Source organism: Apium graveolens, chromosome 3, assembly GCF_009905375.1.
Source record: "Apium graveolens cultivar Ventura chromosome 3, ASM990537v1, whole genome shotgun sequence".
Classification (NCBI taxonomy): Eukaryota; Viridiplantae; Streptophyta; class Magnoliopsida; order Apiales; family Apiaceae; genus Apium; species Apium graveolens.
Genome location: NC_133649.1, coordinates 215,002,843 through 215,018,662, shown reverse-complemented (window position 1 = coordinate 215,018,662; position 15,820 = coordinate 215,002,843). Strand labels below are relative to the sequence as shown.

The following is a 15,820-nucleotide window of genomic DNA, read 5'->3' as shown; positions in this document are numbered from 1 at the left end:
ATGATGACCTCAAGTCTAAGGATACTTGTACAACTATCACTATGTGAACAACTGCTGACACGTGAGTGAACTCCATCAGTTGTTCAGCTGTGTGAGTCATGTTCAGTGAACTTATTCTATAATAAGCACCTACATACTAGCTATAGTGTCACCACACAAATGTCTATGAGAACAGACATCCTTCATAATGAAGCAAGCATAGTATGTACCGATCTTTGCGGATTATTAATTACCAGTTAGTAATCCTATGACCAGGAACTATTTAAGTTTAGAGTTATCATCTTTTAGGTCTCATTATTATGATCTCATCACAATCCATAAAAAGCTTTACTCTAAACTGTGGTATATCTTATTTACACATTTAAATAGATAGAGCCCGCAATAAAAATAAAACAAGTCTTTTATTAATACCAATGAAATCAAAACAGATTACATAAAAGTTATTCCTAAATCCTCATACATGATTGGACTTAGGACATATCTCTTTCAGGTGGGAAAGCAACTTGGTAATTTCTTTGGTGAATTTTTGGAATATGATGCTAAGAATAATACGTCGATTTGGAGGGAGTGCATGAGGGTGAGGATCAAGGTTGATACAAGAAAACCACTGAAACGGAAGAAAAAGATAGTAAAGAAGGATGGCACGGAGATCATATTAGACTGTAAGTATGAAAGATTGGGAGAATTTTGTTTCACATGTGGGTTGGTTAGTCATAATGATAGATTCTGCAGGATCGCTATTGATAAAGGAGAGGAGGTAGTAGAAAAGGATTGGGGAAGTTGGCTCTGAGCACCGCCGAGTAGGGTGGCAAACCAAGTTTAGAGCAAATGGCTTAGGGATGAAAACGATGACACGTGGGAGGCTAAGATTGGAGGAGCAAAAAATCAGCAGCATTTTTCGGGGGGAAATTTTCAAAATCAAGGAAGGGTTGAGAGTACGGGAAGTGATAGTAGTTTGTTGTTATTAACAGACTCCCGAAATAGTGGTAAAAAAACAATTTCAGCAAATGTAGCAAAATTTAAGGGATTTACATCCACGTCAAATCTACTATATGATTCAAATGAGGATGAGGTGGATAACATTCAACTATAAGACCGTAAAAGAAGGAGAGGTACAACAGATGGGTTGGGCCATATGGATATTGATTTGGGCCAAAAATCGCATGTTTTACAGATAGAGCATCATCATCAAGGAGCTGATATTTCTAATGTGGATTTGTCAGGTTCTAAAAATTTAAGTCCGGCTGAGCTTGCAAGGCAAGCCAGCCATCCATTATGAATGCTATAGGATGGAACTGTCGAGGTGTAGGCTCATCTCGCACAGTTCAAGTTCTGAAGGAGATGATTAAATCTCATAAGCCTGATTTTTTATTTTTGTCTGAAACCTTAGCAGATAGTAAGAAGATTGAATCTTTATCTTCTAAGTTAGGTTTTATTAATTTCTTTTCAGTAGATAAGCAAGGTCGTGAGGGTGGATTAGCAGTTTTTTGGAAGAATAATATGATGTGTAATGTATTCGACTATTCGAATAATCATGTTCATATCATCATTAAAGAGAGAAATGTAGGAGATTGGAGGTTGACTTGCTTTTACGGTTTTCCTGAAAGAGAACGTAGGAAAGCCTCATGGGACTTTTTACGTTTTTTATCTTCAACATCTCAGCTGCCATGGTGTGTGTTTGGTGATTTTAATGACTTGCTATACAGTGGAGATAAGAAGGGTAAGCATAAACATCCTCAGAATCTTATGGATGGTTTTCGAAGTGCAGTGGAGGATAGTTCGTTAATTGAAGTAGAGCTTAAGGATGGGGAATTTATGTGGGAAAAAGTAAGGGAACGGCCAACTGGGTTCGAGAAAAACTGGATAGGTGTTTTGCTACCAGTTCTTGGTGGAGTAAATTTCCATTGTGCACATTAAAAGTTTTTCATGTCATAGTTTATGACCATGATCCCATCAAGATTGAAATGGTTAACACGTATATCCCTAAAAAGCAGTTCAGGTTTAGATTTGAAAATACGTGGTTAAAAGAGCCTAGCTTTCACTCTGAGGTTTCGAAGTATTGGCAGAATCTCCCAACAATGCATCTTCTTCCTAAATTGTCAGAACTCTCTTCTTATATGGCAAAGTGGGGAAGGGAGTTTTTCAATAAATTTAGGGAGAAAGTAGTGAAACAGAAGCAGATTATTGAAGCTCTTAGAAATAGGGAGGATGATGATGGAGTTCAGGATTATTTTGATGCAAAAGACAGATTAAATGAGTTGCTAACTCATGAAGAAGCTTACTGGCAACAGAGAGCTAAAAATTTCTGGCTTAAGGATGGGGACACGAACTCTAAGTTTTTTCACGCAGCAGCATCTAGTAGGAAAAAGTTGAATCATATATCCGGTCTCAAAGCAGAAGATGGAACTATGGTTACCGGCCATGAAGAAATGTGCAGCTTGCTGGAAAATTATTTCCATAGAGTCTTTCTGGAGTCTGGGAGCGGTCATGTTCAAAATATGGATGAGGAAGATTCAAGGATTAATGGTCGTCAGAATGAGATGTTAGTAGCAGATTTGTCTTTCTCTGAGTTTACTCAGGCAGTGAAGAGTATGAATCCAGATAAAGCAAGTGGACGGGATGGATTGAACCCGGCATTTTTCAACATTTTTGGGATTTACTTGGCAAAGAAGTGTTCAAATGCTGTCAGCAGTGGCTTATAGAGGGTAAGTTTCCTAATGAAGTAAATGATACTACTTTAGTCCTTATTCCTAAAAAAGACCATGTTGATGATCCTAAGTATTTAAGACCAATTGTTTTATGCAATGTTCTATATAAGATTTTGGCGAAAGTCTTAGCCAACGGATTGCAGAAAATTCTACCAGGGGTTATATCTGAAGAGCATTCGGCATTTGTTCCTGGTCGGAATATCACTGATAATGTGATTGTGGCTTTCGAGTTACTACATTATATGAAACGTAAAAACAGTGGCCAGGATGGGTTGGTGGCTCTAAAACTTGACTTAGCAAAGCATACGATCGTGTGAGCTGGAGGTATCTGCAAGACAGGATGAGTATTATGGGTTTTTCAGAAAAATGGATCAAGTGGGTGATGCTTTGTGTCATAACTGTTTCATACAACATCTCTTTCCAAGGTTCTAAGATGGGTCCTATCAATCCAACTCATGGGCTCAGACAGGGGGATCCCCCTTCACCCTATTTATTTTTTTTATGTGTTGAAGGTCTATCAAAGTCTCTTAATGCAGCAGCTGAGAGTGGTAACATAAATGGCTGTCAAATTTGTCATTCAGCCCCTGCAATAACTCACTTGTTATTTGCAGATGATAGCTTTTTGTTCTTTAAAGCTACTACAGAGGAAGCAGCAGAGGTGAAAAGAATTATGAATGAGTATGAAGTCAAATCAGGGCAAGCAATTAATTATCATAAATCAACTATTTTTTTAGTTTGAATGTGAGAAGGGACAAGCAGGAAGGAATTAAGCAAGAACTTGGGGTGCAAAAGGGTATAGGGGATAGTAAATATTTAGGTTTGCCATCGTTGATTGGACGTTCAAAGAAAACTGTGTTCAGATATATGAAAGAGAAAGTTATTCAGAAAATCAAAGGTTGGAGTTCAAGGTTACTGTCTCGTGCTGGGAAATTAGTGATGTTAAAGAATGTGGTTCAGGCTATACCAACTTATGCAATGTCTTGTTTTTTGATCCCTAAATCTATATGCCAGGAAATTCAAACGGTTATGAATGCTTTCTAGTGGCAATCACAATCATCTAATGCTAAAGGTATTCGTTGGCTAGGATGGAACAGGATGTGCATGTCAAAAAAAAGTGGAAGACTGAGATTCAGAGACATCCAGGGGTTCAATTTAGCTTTATTGGGCAAGCAATGCTGGAGGTTAGTTCATGAGCCCAATGCTTTAATATCGAGGGTCCTAAAGGCGAGATACTACCCTAACACTCACTTCTTGCATGCTGGTAGATCAGGGGGAGTGAGCTATATTTGGTCAGATATATGGGAAGCAAAAGAACAGTTGAAGAAGGGAATGAGGTGGGTGCTCGGTGATGGCAAGTAAATAAACATAGCTACTGATAGATGGTTGAGATTAAAAGATGATTTTTGCATAAACAAGGATCAAGTTAGTAGTGAGGCGTTGCAGCTAAAAGCCTGTGATTTTATGCAGGAAGATACAAAGACCTGGGATGAGGATAAAGTTAGATTGCACTTTATCAGTGAAGATATAGATGCTATTTTAAGGACTCGTATTCCACAAAGTGATACTAGAGAGAGGGTTGCCTAGATCCATTCGAGTAATGGGAAGTATACGGTGAAGACGGGGTACTATCGGTGGTGTCAGGAGCATCTTACGATCGAAGGAGTGCAACAATCAGATGGTTGGAGTAAAATATGGAAATTGGAGATTTCTCACAAGATTAGGCTGTTTTTGTGGAGGTTCTGTCGCAACACTTTACCAGTTAGAATTCGATTAAGAGGAAGGGGTGTTCGAGTACCAATTGGTTGTTCAATATGTACAGGTGATGTGGAACATTTGAGACATCTGTTCTTTGAATGTAATTTTGCCAGAGAATGTTGGCAACACATAGGGTTAAGAAGTGAGTTGTGGGATATAGAGAACAGCCATGAATGGTTACTGAATATGATGAGCACTAGTTCTAATGCAGACTTGATTAAGATTTCTACAGTTCTTTGGGGAATCTGGTTTGCTAGAAATAAGAACATCTTTGAGAGCAAGAAAATGATTTCAAAAGCAGCACTGGATGTGAGTGCTAAACAAGTTGCAGAGTGGAAGGGAGCAAACAACAAACCTGAAAGTGCAGAAAGGGTAAGTGATAGCAGGCCAACAAATGAGTCAAGGTGGCAACATCCAGTTCCAGGTAATTTGAAATTAAATGTTGATGCTTCAGTAATAGCAGGGCATAATTCGTATACTCTGGGAATGGTTATCAGAAATCATCAAGGGGAGTACATTAGTGGGAAGGTAATGAGATGTGCAGGTAGGGTGTCAGTTCTTGAAGCAGAGCTAGAAGATATTGCAGAAGCTTTATCGTGGGCTCAGAATGTGACAGAGGGTGAAGTGGTGATCGAGAGTGACTCTCTAGCCAGTGTTAATGCAGTGCAAAAGGGCCAGGAGAATCTACTTGAACTTAGTGACCTAGTGCAATATTGTCAAGACATGTTGAGAGCTAATGAGCGTTTTATGATTAGTTTTGTTAGAAGACAAGCAAATAGAGTTTCACATGAAGTCGCTAGAATTTCATGTGAGCTTAATAACTTCGTTGTAATCTCGTCTCCTCCGAGTTATTTGTTGAAGACACTCTTATCCGAAAGTTTGCAATTTTAATGAAGATTTAAATTCTCAAAAAAAATAACTGCCTAACTATATTTTTCTAGTAAAGACTAGTCTAAAATTTTATTCGGGTCATGTGCATGTTTTCTTCTTTTGCCCGTTTTATTAGACATTTACGCAAAAGAATATATATAAAGCAAACATCCTCCAAATCATTCTAAAACTATAGCCCTTTTTGAAAATAACAACTATAGCCCTTATGAATTTTAGTGTAAAGAGGTCACCCGTTCAATTTTCTTTTTAAAACAGAAAATTTTATATTATCATCTCTGCAGTTTGCACAATGTCTGATCTGAGTCTGAGATTAAACATCAAATATCTATCAATAAAAAGTAAAATTAACCTGAAACCGTTCATACGTTGACATATGATTAGTTCTACCTTAAGCCATTAATTGCATATGATAGCTATTCATCATGTAGATTTGGAAGTTACCGGGCAGATAATTAGTTACATTAAAAAGAAAGGCGAGTAAATTAGCGAAACAGTTAAAGTATTAATCATGGGAAAGGCAGAAGACAGTTTCACGTTGAGTGAATAATGGTGTCGGACATGTGAAAAGTGAAATTCAATCCTTACTCCCTTTCTTCCATTCATTTTTATATCATTTTTTAGATTCATTTATTTCTATATATTTCAAACTTACCAAAAATAGTAAAAAATTAATAATATAAAAATTAACCGCATCCAATACTTTCCTCTACTACACTCATTTTATTCATTAAATATTGATTGGTATAACCACTTTACCCAACTTTATACATTTTTTTCACTAAATTACAATATTTGTTTTCTCTCATCTCACTACCTTATCAAAACTGATATTATTTTAATGAATTTCTTATGCTCTATGTCCAAACCATTTATATAGAAATGGTTGGGACGGAGGCCGTATGTTTTTTCATACATCCTTACGTTAAATTTGCTAGCATTCTTCCTACTTTTACTTTTACCACAAGGAAAGAACTATAGATATACGTGTTTGAATGCGTTTTTGGAACTTTAATTTAATGGAGTTGAGTTCTTCTGTACGCGAGGGTTTTTTGCGAACTTGTTCAAGTCGAGAGACTTCAACTTTTATGAAATAAAACGTTTCACCCGATATATAAAAACATCTATTTATTTATATTATTATATTAAAAATAAAATAATAAAAATTTGATTGTTAGTCGGTCTAATCACCTCTAATTATAATAATATTTAAAATAAAACACTTTTATAAATAGATAAATATTCACAAAAAAATTATAATAAGTTTAATGATTTTCGTTAAAATAAAATAATATATAAAATTCACTCGACCGAGCTATACAAATTTATATTATTTATCCAATTTTAAATAAAAAAAATTAAAAACTACATATAGTTAGTTGAATTTGAAGAATTGGGCTAAAATAAAATAATAAAGATTATTGATCCCGCTAAAAATATTATATTATTGAACGGACAATAACAAAATAAAAATTTGAAAAGGAATTTGTGGGATCGATATTATTCATTCGGTATAAAATAAAATAATAATCACCCTCTCCTAAAATAAATTATAAAAAAATAGTAAGTATAATTAGCAGGATTTATTTGATATAACCACAGCCGTGCATGAGGGCGTGCGAGGTGTTCGACGGAATAGGGCCCTCAATCACTCTAGGGCACATTTTTTCATGTAGGTGTATATATAGGTAAAAATAAAAAAAAAATAGAATTAAAATTTTTAATGTTAAAAAATGTAAATGTAAAGAAAACGTTTGAGATATAGTATTATACACGTACATGATTTTAATTGCTTCCTTGAATAAGTCAATTGAATTCTAGAAACAATAATATAAAAATTCATATTAATATAAATAAATATTTATATCAAAAATTGTTATGAGTGCCCTTCGAACACTTCTAACAATGATAAACTTCCCATTTACCAATTTTATTGATTTGATTAAAGTTAGTAATTTAACTATGTATACTATCTCACTTTTTTTCTCCCTTGCTTAATCATTCAAGTAATGATTATATTTTAAATATAAAATAAATAAAAGAATGGATTTATATAAATTTAAACAGCTGTGCATATAAATTTAAATTTACATATATAAATATATTATTTTTAGATAAATTTCCAATTTCTAAACTTTAATAGTTTGCGAGAAATTGTTGATTATTAAATTATTAATAGCATGTGTTTCAAAAAAAATGCTAGAACCTAAAATGACGATTTTATGATAATTTATATCATATATTTACTTGTTTTATTATTTTACAATTTTGTTAATTTTCATTATATAATATAGTGAATTTATGCACTTTAATTTTTATATTACTTTTATAATTTACATGTTTTTTATTATTTTATGTATATTTTAAAATAAATAAATTATTAGGGAACTCTTTTAAATCTTTTAAAATCTTGCACAGGGCCCTCTAAATCTCAGGCACGGCTCTGGATATAACGGAATTCAAGCTAACATATTTTTTTCCTGTTGACACATAAAATTTTACCTTTGATTATAGGTTAAGCATATTAAACTAACATAAATTTGAATATAGTTAATTGGATTTGGCCGGTTAACAAACTAATGACAATTCGTATACTATTGATCTCAATTTTTAATAAAATATAATATTCTTTCGTAAACACCTATAAATATCAATAAAAATATAAATTTCAATCATCATATTATTTTTTTAATTGTAGTATCACTAACTTATACACCCATGTGTATATTAATAAATATTATCAAATTATATTATTAAAATTTCAAATAAATAAGTTTCATAATTTAGATTTTTTACTTTAAATTAAATTAAAAAAAAATCATGTAATATTTAAAATAATTCGTGCATCGCACAAGTTTTAAGTTTGTATTCATTTAAAAGTAAGAGACATATTTCAAATTTCTTATTAAAAATATTATTATTTTATCAAAATATTTAAAATATATATTGCAATCATATTCTGCAAATAAAATTTTATAAAATGTATTATTCTATAAAAAATATATTGCAGTAAAGCCTAATGATGTGCACGAGATACTTCAGTATCGGGGGGGAGTGCTATCTGTCGTTCCCGAATTTGATATCGAACGTCGCGCGAGCCCGCCTCTCTTATCCGATCCTCGCCCCGAATGGGAAATAACGGTTTCCAATGGGATTTGGGAAAATTTATTTTTATTAAAAAGATAAATTTTATATTATGTAATCTGTTTTAATTAATAAAAAATTATACTAATTAATGAATAAGTACATTGCTATTATCTCATACTTTTAACCTCAAATCATATTAAAATTGATTAATAATATAAATAACTACAAATTTAAAATTATAAAAATAAAATATATTATAATATAAAAATTGATCAATGGAATTATAGAATTTATAAAATTTTCGCCGTTTCCCGACCGATCTCAAAATATTCCCGGAACTCTCAACTCGAATGGGGTGGGAGATTTAATCGGGGGTCAGGAAGGGTGGGGTTAATGTCCATCTCCGGTGAAGTCCTGAACATCCGATCGCTTTATGAGAAATCCTAAAATTTAATTTTGAGTTTAGGTGTTGTCATCATCTTTTTGGTCAATGATAAGCCCCTCTTTTATTTTTTTATTTTGACTTTGTGTTGTTTTTAAATAAATTTCTCTCGTTATTGAAATTTTAATACCCCGGTCATGGGGTTTTTTATTTATATATTGGGTTTATTTTGCTCTCCGTGAGAGTTTTTTTTGTGTTTGCTTCAGTTTCCGGGATCTTGGATCTGTAAAATATATCGGTTCATTAATTTGAATTGCACGGGATCACAATTATGATTGTTTGTTCAAGTACGTATTGGGAAGTTAGGTGCATGTGTTATTTTCGAATATAACTGATTGTTAAATTATCTCTCCAAAAACGTTTTATAATTAATGTGAGCGCAGGATGTGGCACAATTAAAAATATGATAAATAATTGTAATTTTGATGAAGAAAAGTTTGATTTAATCTATTCTAACACGTTTTTGTTTAATTTGATTATTTTTCTAGATGTCGTATGATATTTAATCAATGAATTTTTTATTTTTTTTAAAAAGCTTATAGAATATATGTCATATGTTCTTTTTACAAAACACAAAACATATGCGATTTTTAAATTTTTAATGAAATAATATCTTTAATAAAAATAAACTTTACAAAATATAAGTTTTATAATGTTTTTATTGTAAAATATTTGTGACCTATAAATTTTATAGTGTGTCAACGGAATGGACACATAAGCCGAACTTCTAAACTTCATTAACTATGATCAAAATGTCGACATAATTAAGATTAAGGAGATATTTTGGATATTAATTATGATTTGAAATTATTGCATAATTTGTTTTTATCTCAATATTTATATTCAATCTAAACATTTTATTAAAATGTTCGGATTAAGGGAAATAACAACCCGATCCGGTTAACACTTTGTTAACCTGAATAGTAAGCAAGCTGCAATAACAAATAGATCCGATTTTTAGTGAGGTTTCTTACAATTTCACTTTTCACGGTGGTTGTCGGTCACACTGTTTATTTAAAGATTAATATATTTTTTTTCTTTTCTCAGAAATACAGCAAGTTAATACTTCCTCCGTTAATTTACTTTTCGGCACGTTTTTTAATATTAGTTTAAAGTATAGTTTTATAATATTTTTTATTTTTTTTCAAAATAAAAGTTTAATATTTAAATTTTTATTCAAAAAAAATTTTAAAAAAATATTATGAAACTATACTTTATAAAATTCTCGAAATACGTGCAAATAATGAACATAAACATTCTAGTATGACAAAGAGAGTACTATTTTAAAGTTAAGTTTCGAGCATTTATTTTTGTTTTTGTTTTTAAATATCGGGTGCAGCTGATCTTTGAAGAAAAAAGGAGGGACACGTGGTCGTAATATTCATATCAGCTAAGTGGAGCCCATGGGACAGTTGCAATAGATTAGAGAATGAATGAATGCCTCTCCTATTTGTATTTTAGTTCCAAATGACCAATATGTCCCTTTACTCCATCTCCGGGGGACTCTCTTTCTCCGCCATACATTTCTTCCTAAAAAGTACCAGGATCAAGTCCTAAAAACTTAGCTGACTTTCGAAGGTAAAAATCTTCGACTTTCGGCATAAAAAAATAATTTTTTTTATCACTCAACTTATTGTATATTTAGAAACTTACCATTCAATTATAATTTTCTTTTTTACTCACTAATGTTTTATTCGGATTTTTTTAGTCAGTAACGTTAGATTCGGATTTGATTATTAGTATTTTGTCATTTTCTATAGCATTATTAAAATATAATGATAACTAGTATAAAAAATGTCATATGTGTCTTATAAGAAAGTTTATATGTGTTTGAGTTTGCTAGATGTATACGGGGGAGTCGTACAATGTCTAAATTATATACCTATGTTATAGGAAGGACTTGTATTGTTTTAAATATCTTGTCAGAACAGATGTATACATTGTAAACAGACGCATAAAATCGGTTCATATATGTCTGTTACTTTTTAGGTAGGGTACTAAACTCAAAACCAAAATTATTAGGAAGATGCATCCCAATCCGTACTAAAATTATTAGGAAATAAAAAAAAATCAATATAATCAAATTAGAAGACTGATCATAAAGTACTAAAAACATTAAAAAATTAAATATAAATATTTTACCAAACGACACTTTCAAAAACCCAATGAAATCACTAGTCACAACTCCTTCATGCAACTCTTACCGACCCAAAATCATAACTATTTTTTTTGAACAGCATAAGCATATATTAGAAATAATGAGTCAAACCCATATCATCCTTACAAGCCCATTAAACAGGCCAACCCAAACAAATATCACATCCAAACTAACATCATTCCAAATAAACTACTAATTAACCAAACATAAAGTAAAATAACAAAATACTAGAATAAATAAGGCCCAAAAGAACCATTCCAACTCTTCATCTTCCTAACTGCAGTGCTGCATCAGAGCTCTGTCTCCTCATCATCCTGGGCATCACCTGGAACTTCATGCTCTGCCAGACCAGCCGGAAGCCCAATCACTACCTGAAACCCTTCACCATCCAGAGCATCTGCCTCCCCCTGAGGAACTTCAAGACCAGCTTCAACACCCTCCTCTGCAACATTAACTACATCTGCAAGCAACCCATCATCATGAGGATCCAGAATTTCTTCAGCCAAAACATCAGGCTCCAACTCCCCTTGTCTCATAGGCCCAAACCTAGGCTCAATACTCCCCAGGCCCATATCAAGATACCACAGCTCCTCAATCCTGCCAAAACCTTCCTCCACAATGACCATTCGATCCCAATGATGGGCACCATACTGAGCCAAGTAAGCCGCCATTGCATTAGCTTCCTGATCTGTCAACCTTAATTCACACTGATAGTTACGATCCGCCCTTCTATGATTAAGCTGCCACAAAACATGCACATGCTCCAGCCTAGCACCAAGTTCCATGGAATTAAAAAGCTCCCAAAAAGCCTCCTCATGCTCTGTTTCCAGAATAATCTTCTTGAACTTCTTGTAATAGGCCTCTTTCATCCCTTCTAGAAGAGCATGCAACTTATTTAACCTAGCATCTTCAAAACCTAGTGATCCTGCAGTCATGTGCAAGATCACCCCACTTCTATTCCTAAAAACAACTCCAATCCCATAACGACGCCCATTAACAAGTGGTTCCTGAGAAAAGAAGCTGTGAACATTGCATTTCACAACTCCCTTTCCAGACATACGCCACCTCGCATTAACGTTAACCAACTGGACCTCCATTGCCAACTACTTCAAAATCCTAACTATTTCCTCTCAGAAAAATACTCTCAAATGATCCCAAGGGGTGCCTGAAGAGTGGTATTTATACAACAGTGAAGAGACTTTTGAGAGCACATTATGACCCTAAAAACTCTAGATACACGCTTCCAAGCAAACTATTAGATTTCCCAGGCACTTTATGGGATCTTTTCACCTCCCCAAGAAGTCATAATGACAATATATAGCTTGTCTAATAATGCCTAATCCCCTAATAACTTTAAAACAATCAGAGATATGAAAGATTCCCTCCCAAAATAAATAAATATTAATAATAATCCGAATGAACCTCTAAATTTATACTCAAAAAAATTCCAGACTGCTTAAATATGTACCCCTCGTTGCATTAAAATTGGCAACTTCATTTTTGAACCTCATAACATGCCTAACTTGCACATCAAGAACTATCTCATTCCACAACTTATAGTGAATCTCACTCACGTCCAATTGCATTACTAGCTGCTTGCAATATGATAATATCAAGATTTTTTCCTTTTGCCAACTGCTATCTCTAACAACATTGAGTAGAGTTTCTAGAGTAAATCATTCCACTTCAAAAGCATTGGTGGCTAGAGAAGGCCCAACAAAATTGAACAAAACATGCCCTGATTTATTATAAACCACTCCACCAATTCCAAAAACCCTTAATCCTTTCCTTTCCAAGATGAAGCTACCATCTATAAAAGCTACAATCTCATGATCTCCATTAGAGATTATCATCCACCAAAAATCTTTATCACTTGCAGCAATCACCCCAACATGATTGATTACCCACCACTGCTTTCTATTCAAACTTATCATACCATTTGCTACTCCCCATTCCAATGCCCTATGTTGTATCAAAAAAATTACCTTTTCTAAACTACTCGAAGCATTCTGGAAAACCCTTTGATTCCTATGAAGCCACATTGTCCATACAGTAGAACTGATCACCGTGATCCACACTTGCTTAATGCTCTCCTTATGAAAAAGAAGCCTAATTCTCCACATGTTCTCCAAGTTTGCCATACAAGCTTTATTAACAATTCCCCACCAGTTAAGAACAAACCCCCATACCTTCTTAGCAAACTCACAATCCTAAAACAGATGTTCTAATGACTCTTCCTCCAAATTATACAAAGAACAAATTGTATTTTCACTAAAACCTCTAATTTTATTTTCCAACCACACCTTAGTAGGAATAACCTTGGACTGAAGTTTCAATAAAAATAACTTCACATTCTCTGGTACCTTACTCCTCCATATAACTTCCCAATAAGGCTCTGCTTGAACTGGTTGCCCTAAGAAAAGTTTATAGGCTTCCTTACAGTTGAAACTATCACCCAGAGGAATCCAAATTAAGGTATCAGCCCCACTTTTCAATTGCACAAGACTCAGTATCTTATCCAATTCCTTTAAATTCTCTCACTCCCAATTTCTGAGTTTTCTTGACCAGAAGACCTCACCTTCTTTATCATAGCATTCCCATAACACTTTAAAAGTACTAATATCCATAAACTTTAATTTAGATAAGCTATAAAGCTTCTTAAACTTCTCACACAAAGGCTTGTCTTGACTCCAAAAATCTTCCCAAAATAAAGCTGTCTCCCCATCACCTAACTCCCACTTAAGAGAATCTGGCCCCAAGGAGCACATCTTAGATAATGAAGCAACTGCTGACAGAACATCCTTCACAGTTGTTGAACAAGATCTAAAAGAGTTTCTGTGATCAAGCTTGCTCCAGAATAACTTACCATATTTTTCTTTGAACCAGACATTCCACTTAAGTTGTCTCTGTGCATTCCATTTAAACCACCACTTACACAGTAAAATTAAATTCCTCTGTTTCAAAGTGCTTAGACCGAGCCACCTAAATGTTTAGACTTACAAACTTTATCCCAGGCCAAAAGATGCATCTTTTTGACCTTTACCTCCCCCTCCTCAACATCATTCCCCCAAAAAAAATCCCTCCTTATTTTTTCCAAAAGATTATACACTTTAACAGGGACCTTATGTAGAGAAAACCAGTAAATGGGCAAACTATCCAAGGTAGACTTAATCAGAGTCAGTTTACCAGCCAGATTGAGACTATCTCTTTTCCAGTTGGCTAATTTATTCTTGAATTTCTCAACTAATGGTTTCTAGAACATAAATTTTCTTGAACTAACACCAATCTGACTTCCCAAATAAATCAAAGGCCACTTCCCCACCTTACAACCCAGGAAATCTGCAAACAGTTTTAACTCATGTTCTGGTAAATGACAGGAGTATAAGTTACTCTTCTGAAAGTTAATTTTTAACCCAGATAACAACAAGAAGCATTGCAGGATTCTCTTAACACCTTTGATATACTTCAGACTTCCTTCAAGGAATATAATTGTATCATTTGCAAACTGCAAATGAGTTATAACCCCATTACCTCTACTGAATGGCAAACCCTTAATAATACCCAGTTCAGTTGCTTTGATAAGCATTTGATTTAAGACTTATCCTGCCAAATTGAACAACATTGGAGAAAGAGGATCCCCCTGCCTTAATCCATTAGAAATGTTGAATTCCTTAGTGGGCAACCATTGACCAAAACAGATATTCTAATAGTATTAAAAAAATCTTTCATCCAGTCAATCCACTTATTACCAAAGCCCAAACATTCCATGGTTTTCAGCAGAAAATTCCAATTAACACTATTAAAAGCTTTCTCATAATCCAGCTTTAAAATCAAACCATGGCCCTTAGAAGACTTCATAATATGAAATACCTTATTGACTACCATAATGCTCTCTGAAGCTTGTATGCCCTTAACAAAAAAAAACTGACTAACATCTGTTAGTTTATCAAGATACTTACTAAGCCTTAATGCCAACACCTTAGTAAGCAATTTGGTTACACTATTAATTAGACTGATTGGCTTGAAGTCCTTCAATACGACTGGATTCCTTAATTTAGGAACAAGTGCTATGGAAGAGGAGTCAACCTGGAGGAAGTACTCCAGAACTAGCAAAAAGGGTGACCCCTTCCAGAATTTAGTCTTTCAAATACAACCAAAATTCTTTAATGTACCTCATATTAATCCCATCAGGACCAGGAGCCTTATCACTGTTAAAAGTCTTCAAAGCAAATTCCAATTCTTCTATGCAAAACTCCCTTTCCAACTGACTGGCTTCTACATCACTTAGTTTCTTACTCAACAAGGAATTTATTTGAAAAAAGTCCATTTGCTCTTTATTATAAATACCTTTAAAGTAACTGTAGAAAGTCTTTTGAATCTCCTCCTGCTTAACAAGCCAAACATTCCCTGCTGATATTTTATCAATCTTAATGGAACACCTTCTCCTCTGTATGACTTTATGGAAGAACTTTGTTTTTCTGTCTCCTTCAGCACACCAAAGAGCTCTAGCCTTTTGCCTTAGCATTGAGTCTCTTGCTATTAGGCACGAAGCGAGCTTTGTGTTACAGTCCACTAATTCACTATCAAAGATATGATTTCTATCCAAATAATCTATTTTGGACTTTAATGCATCAATTTCCAAATCCAAATTATCCTTGGCCCCCTGACTCCACTTCTTCAATCCTAACTTAAATTTCTTGAGCATAACTTGAATGTTATCCCTTGATCCAAATTATTGGGAATGGCTCCAAAATTTATTCATGTCATCTCTTATTCTTTCAT

At 33.7% G+C, this 15,820-nt stretch overlaps 2 protein-coding genes across 2 annotated transcripts; both read left to right on the top strand.

Moving 5' to 3' along the window:
* The first annotated feature begins 1,275 nt into the window (after positions 1-1,275).
* On the top strand, positions 1,276-1,917 carry LOC141714808 (uncharacterized). The gene has a single exon (XM_074518305.1). It carries the CDS (start codon positions 1,276-1,278, stop codon positions 1,915-1,917), a length of 642 nt encoding a protein of 213 aa, XP_074374406.1.
* A 47-nt stretch (positions 1,918-1,964) lies between these two features.
* On the top strand, positions 1,965-5,354 carry LOC141714807 (uncharacterized). Its single transcript, XM_074518304.1, has 7 exons — positions 1,965-2,684; positions 2,819-2,979; positions 3,443-3,685; positions 3,778-3,889; positions 3,974-4,042; positions 4,125-4,205; positions 4,350-5,354. The coding sequence occupies exons 1-7, from the start codon at positions 1,965-1,967 to the stop codon at positions 5,352-5,354; spliced, it is 2,391 nt and encodes a 796-aa protein (XP_074374405.1).
* Positions 5,355-15,820: the final 10,466 nt, after the last annotated feature.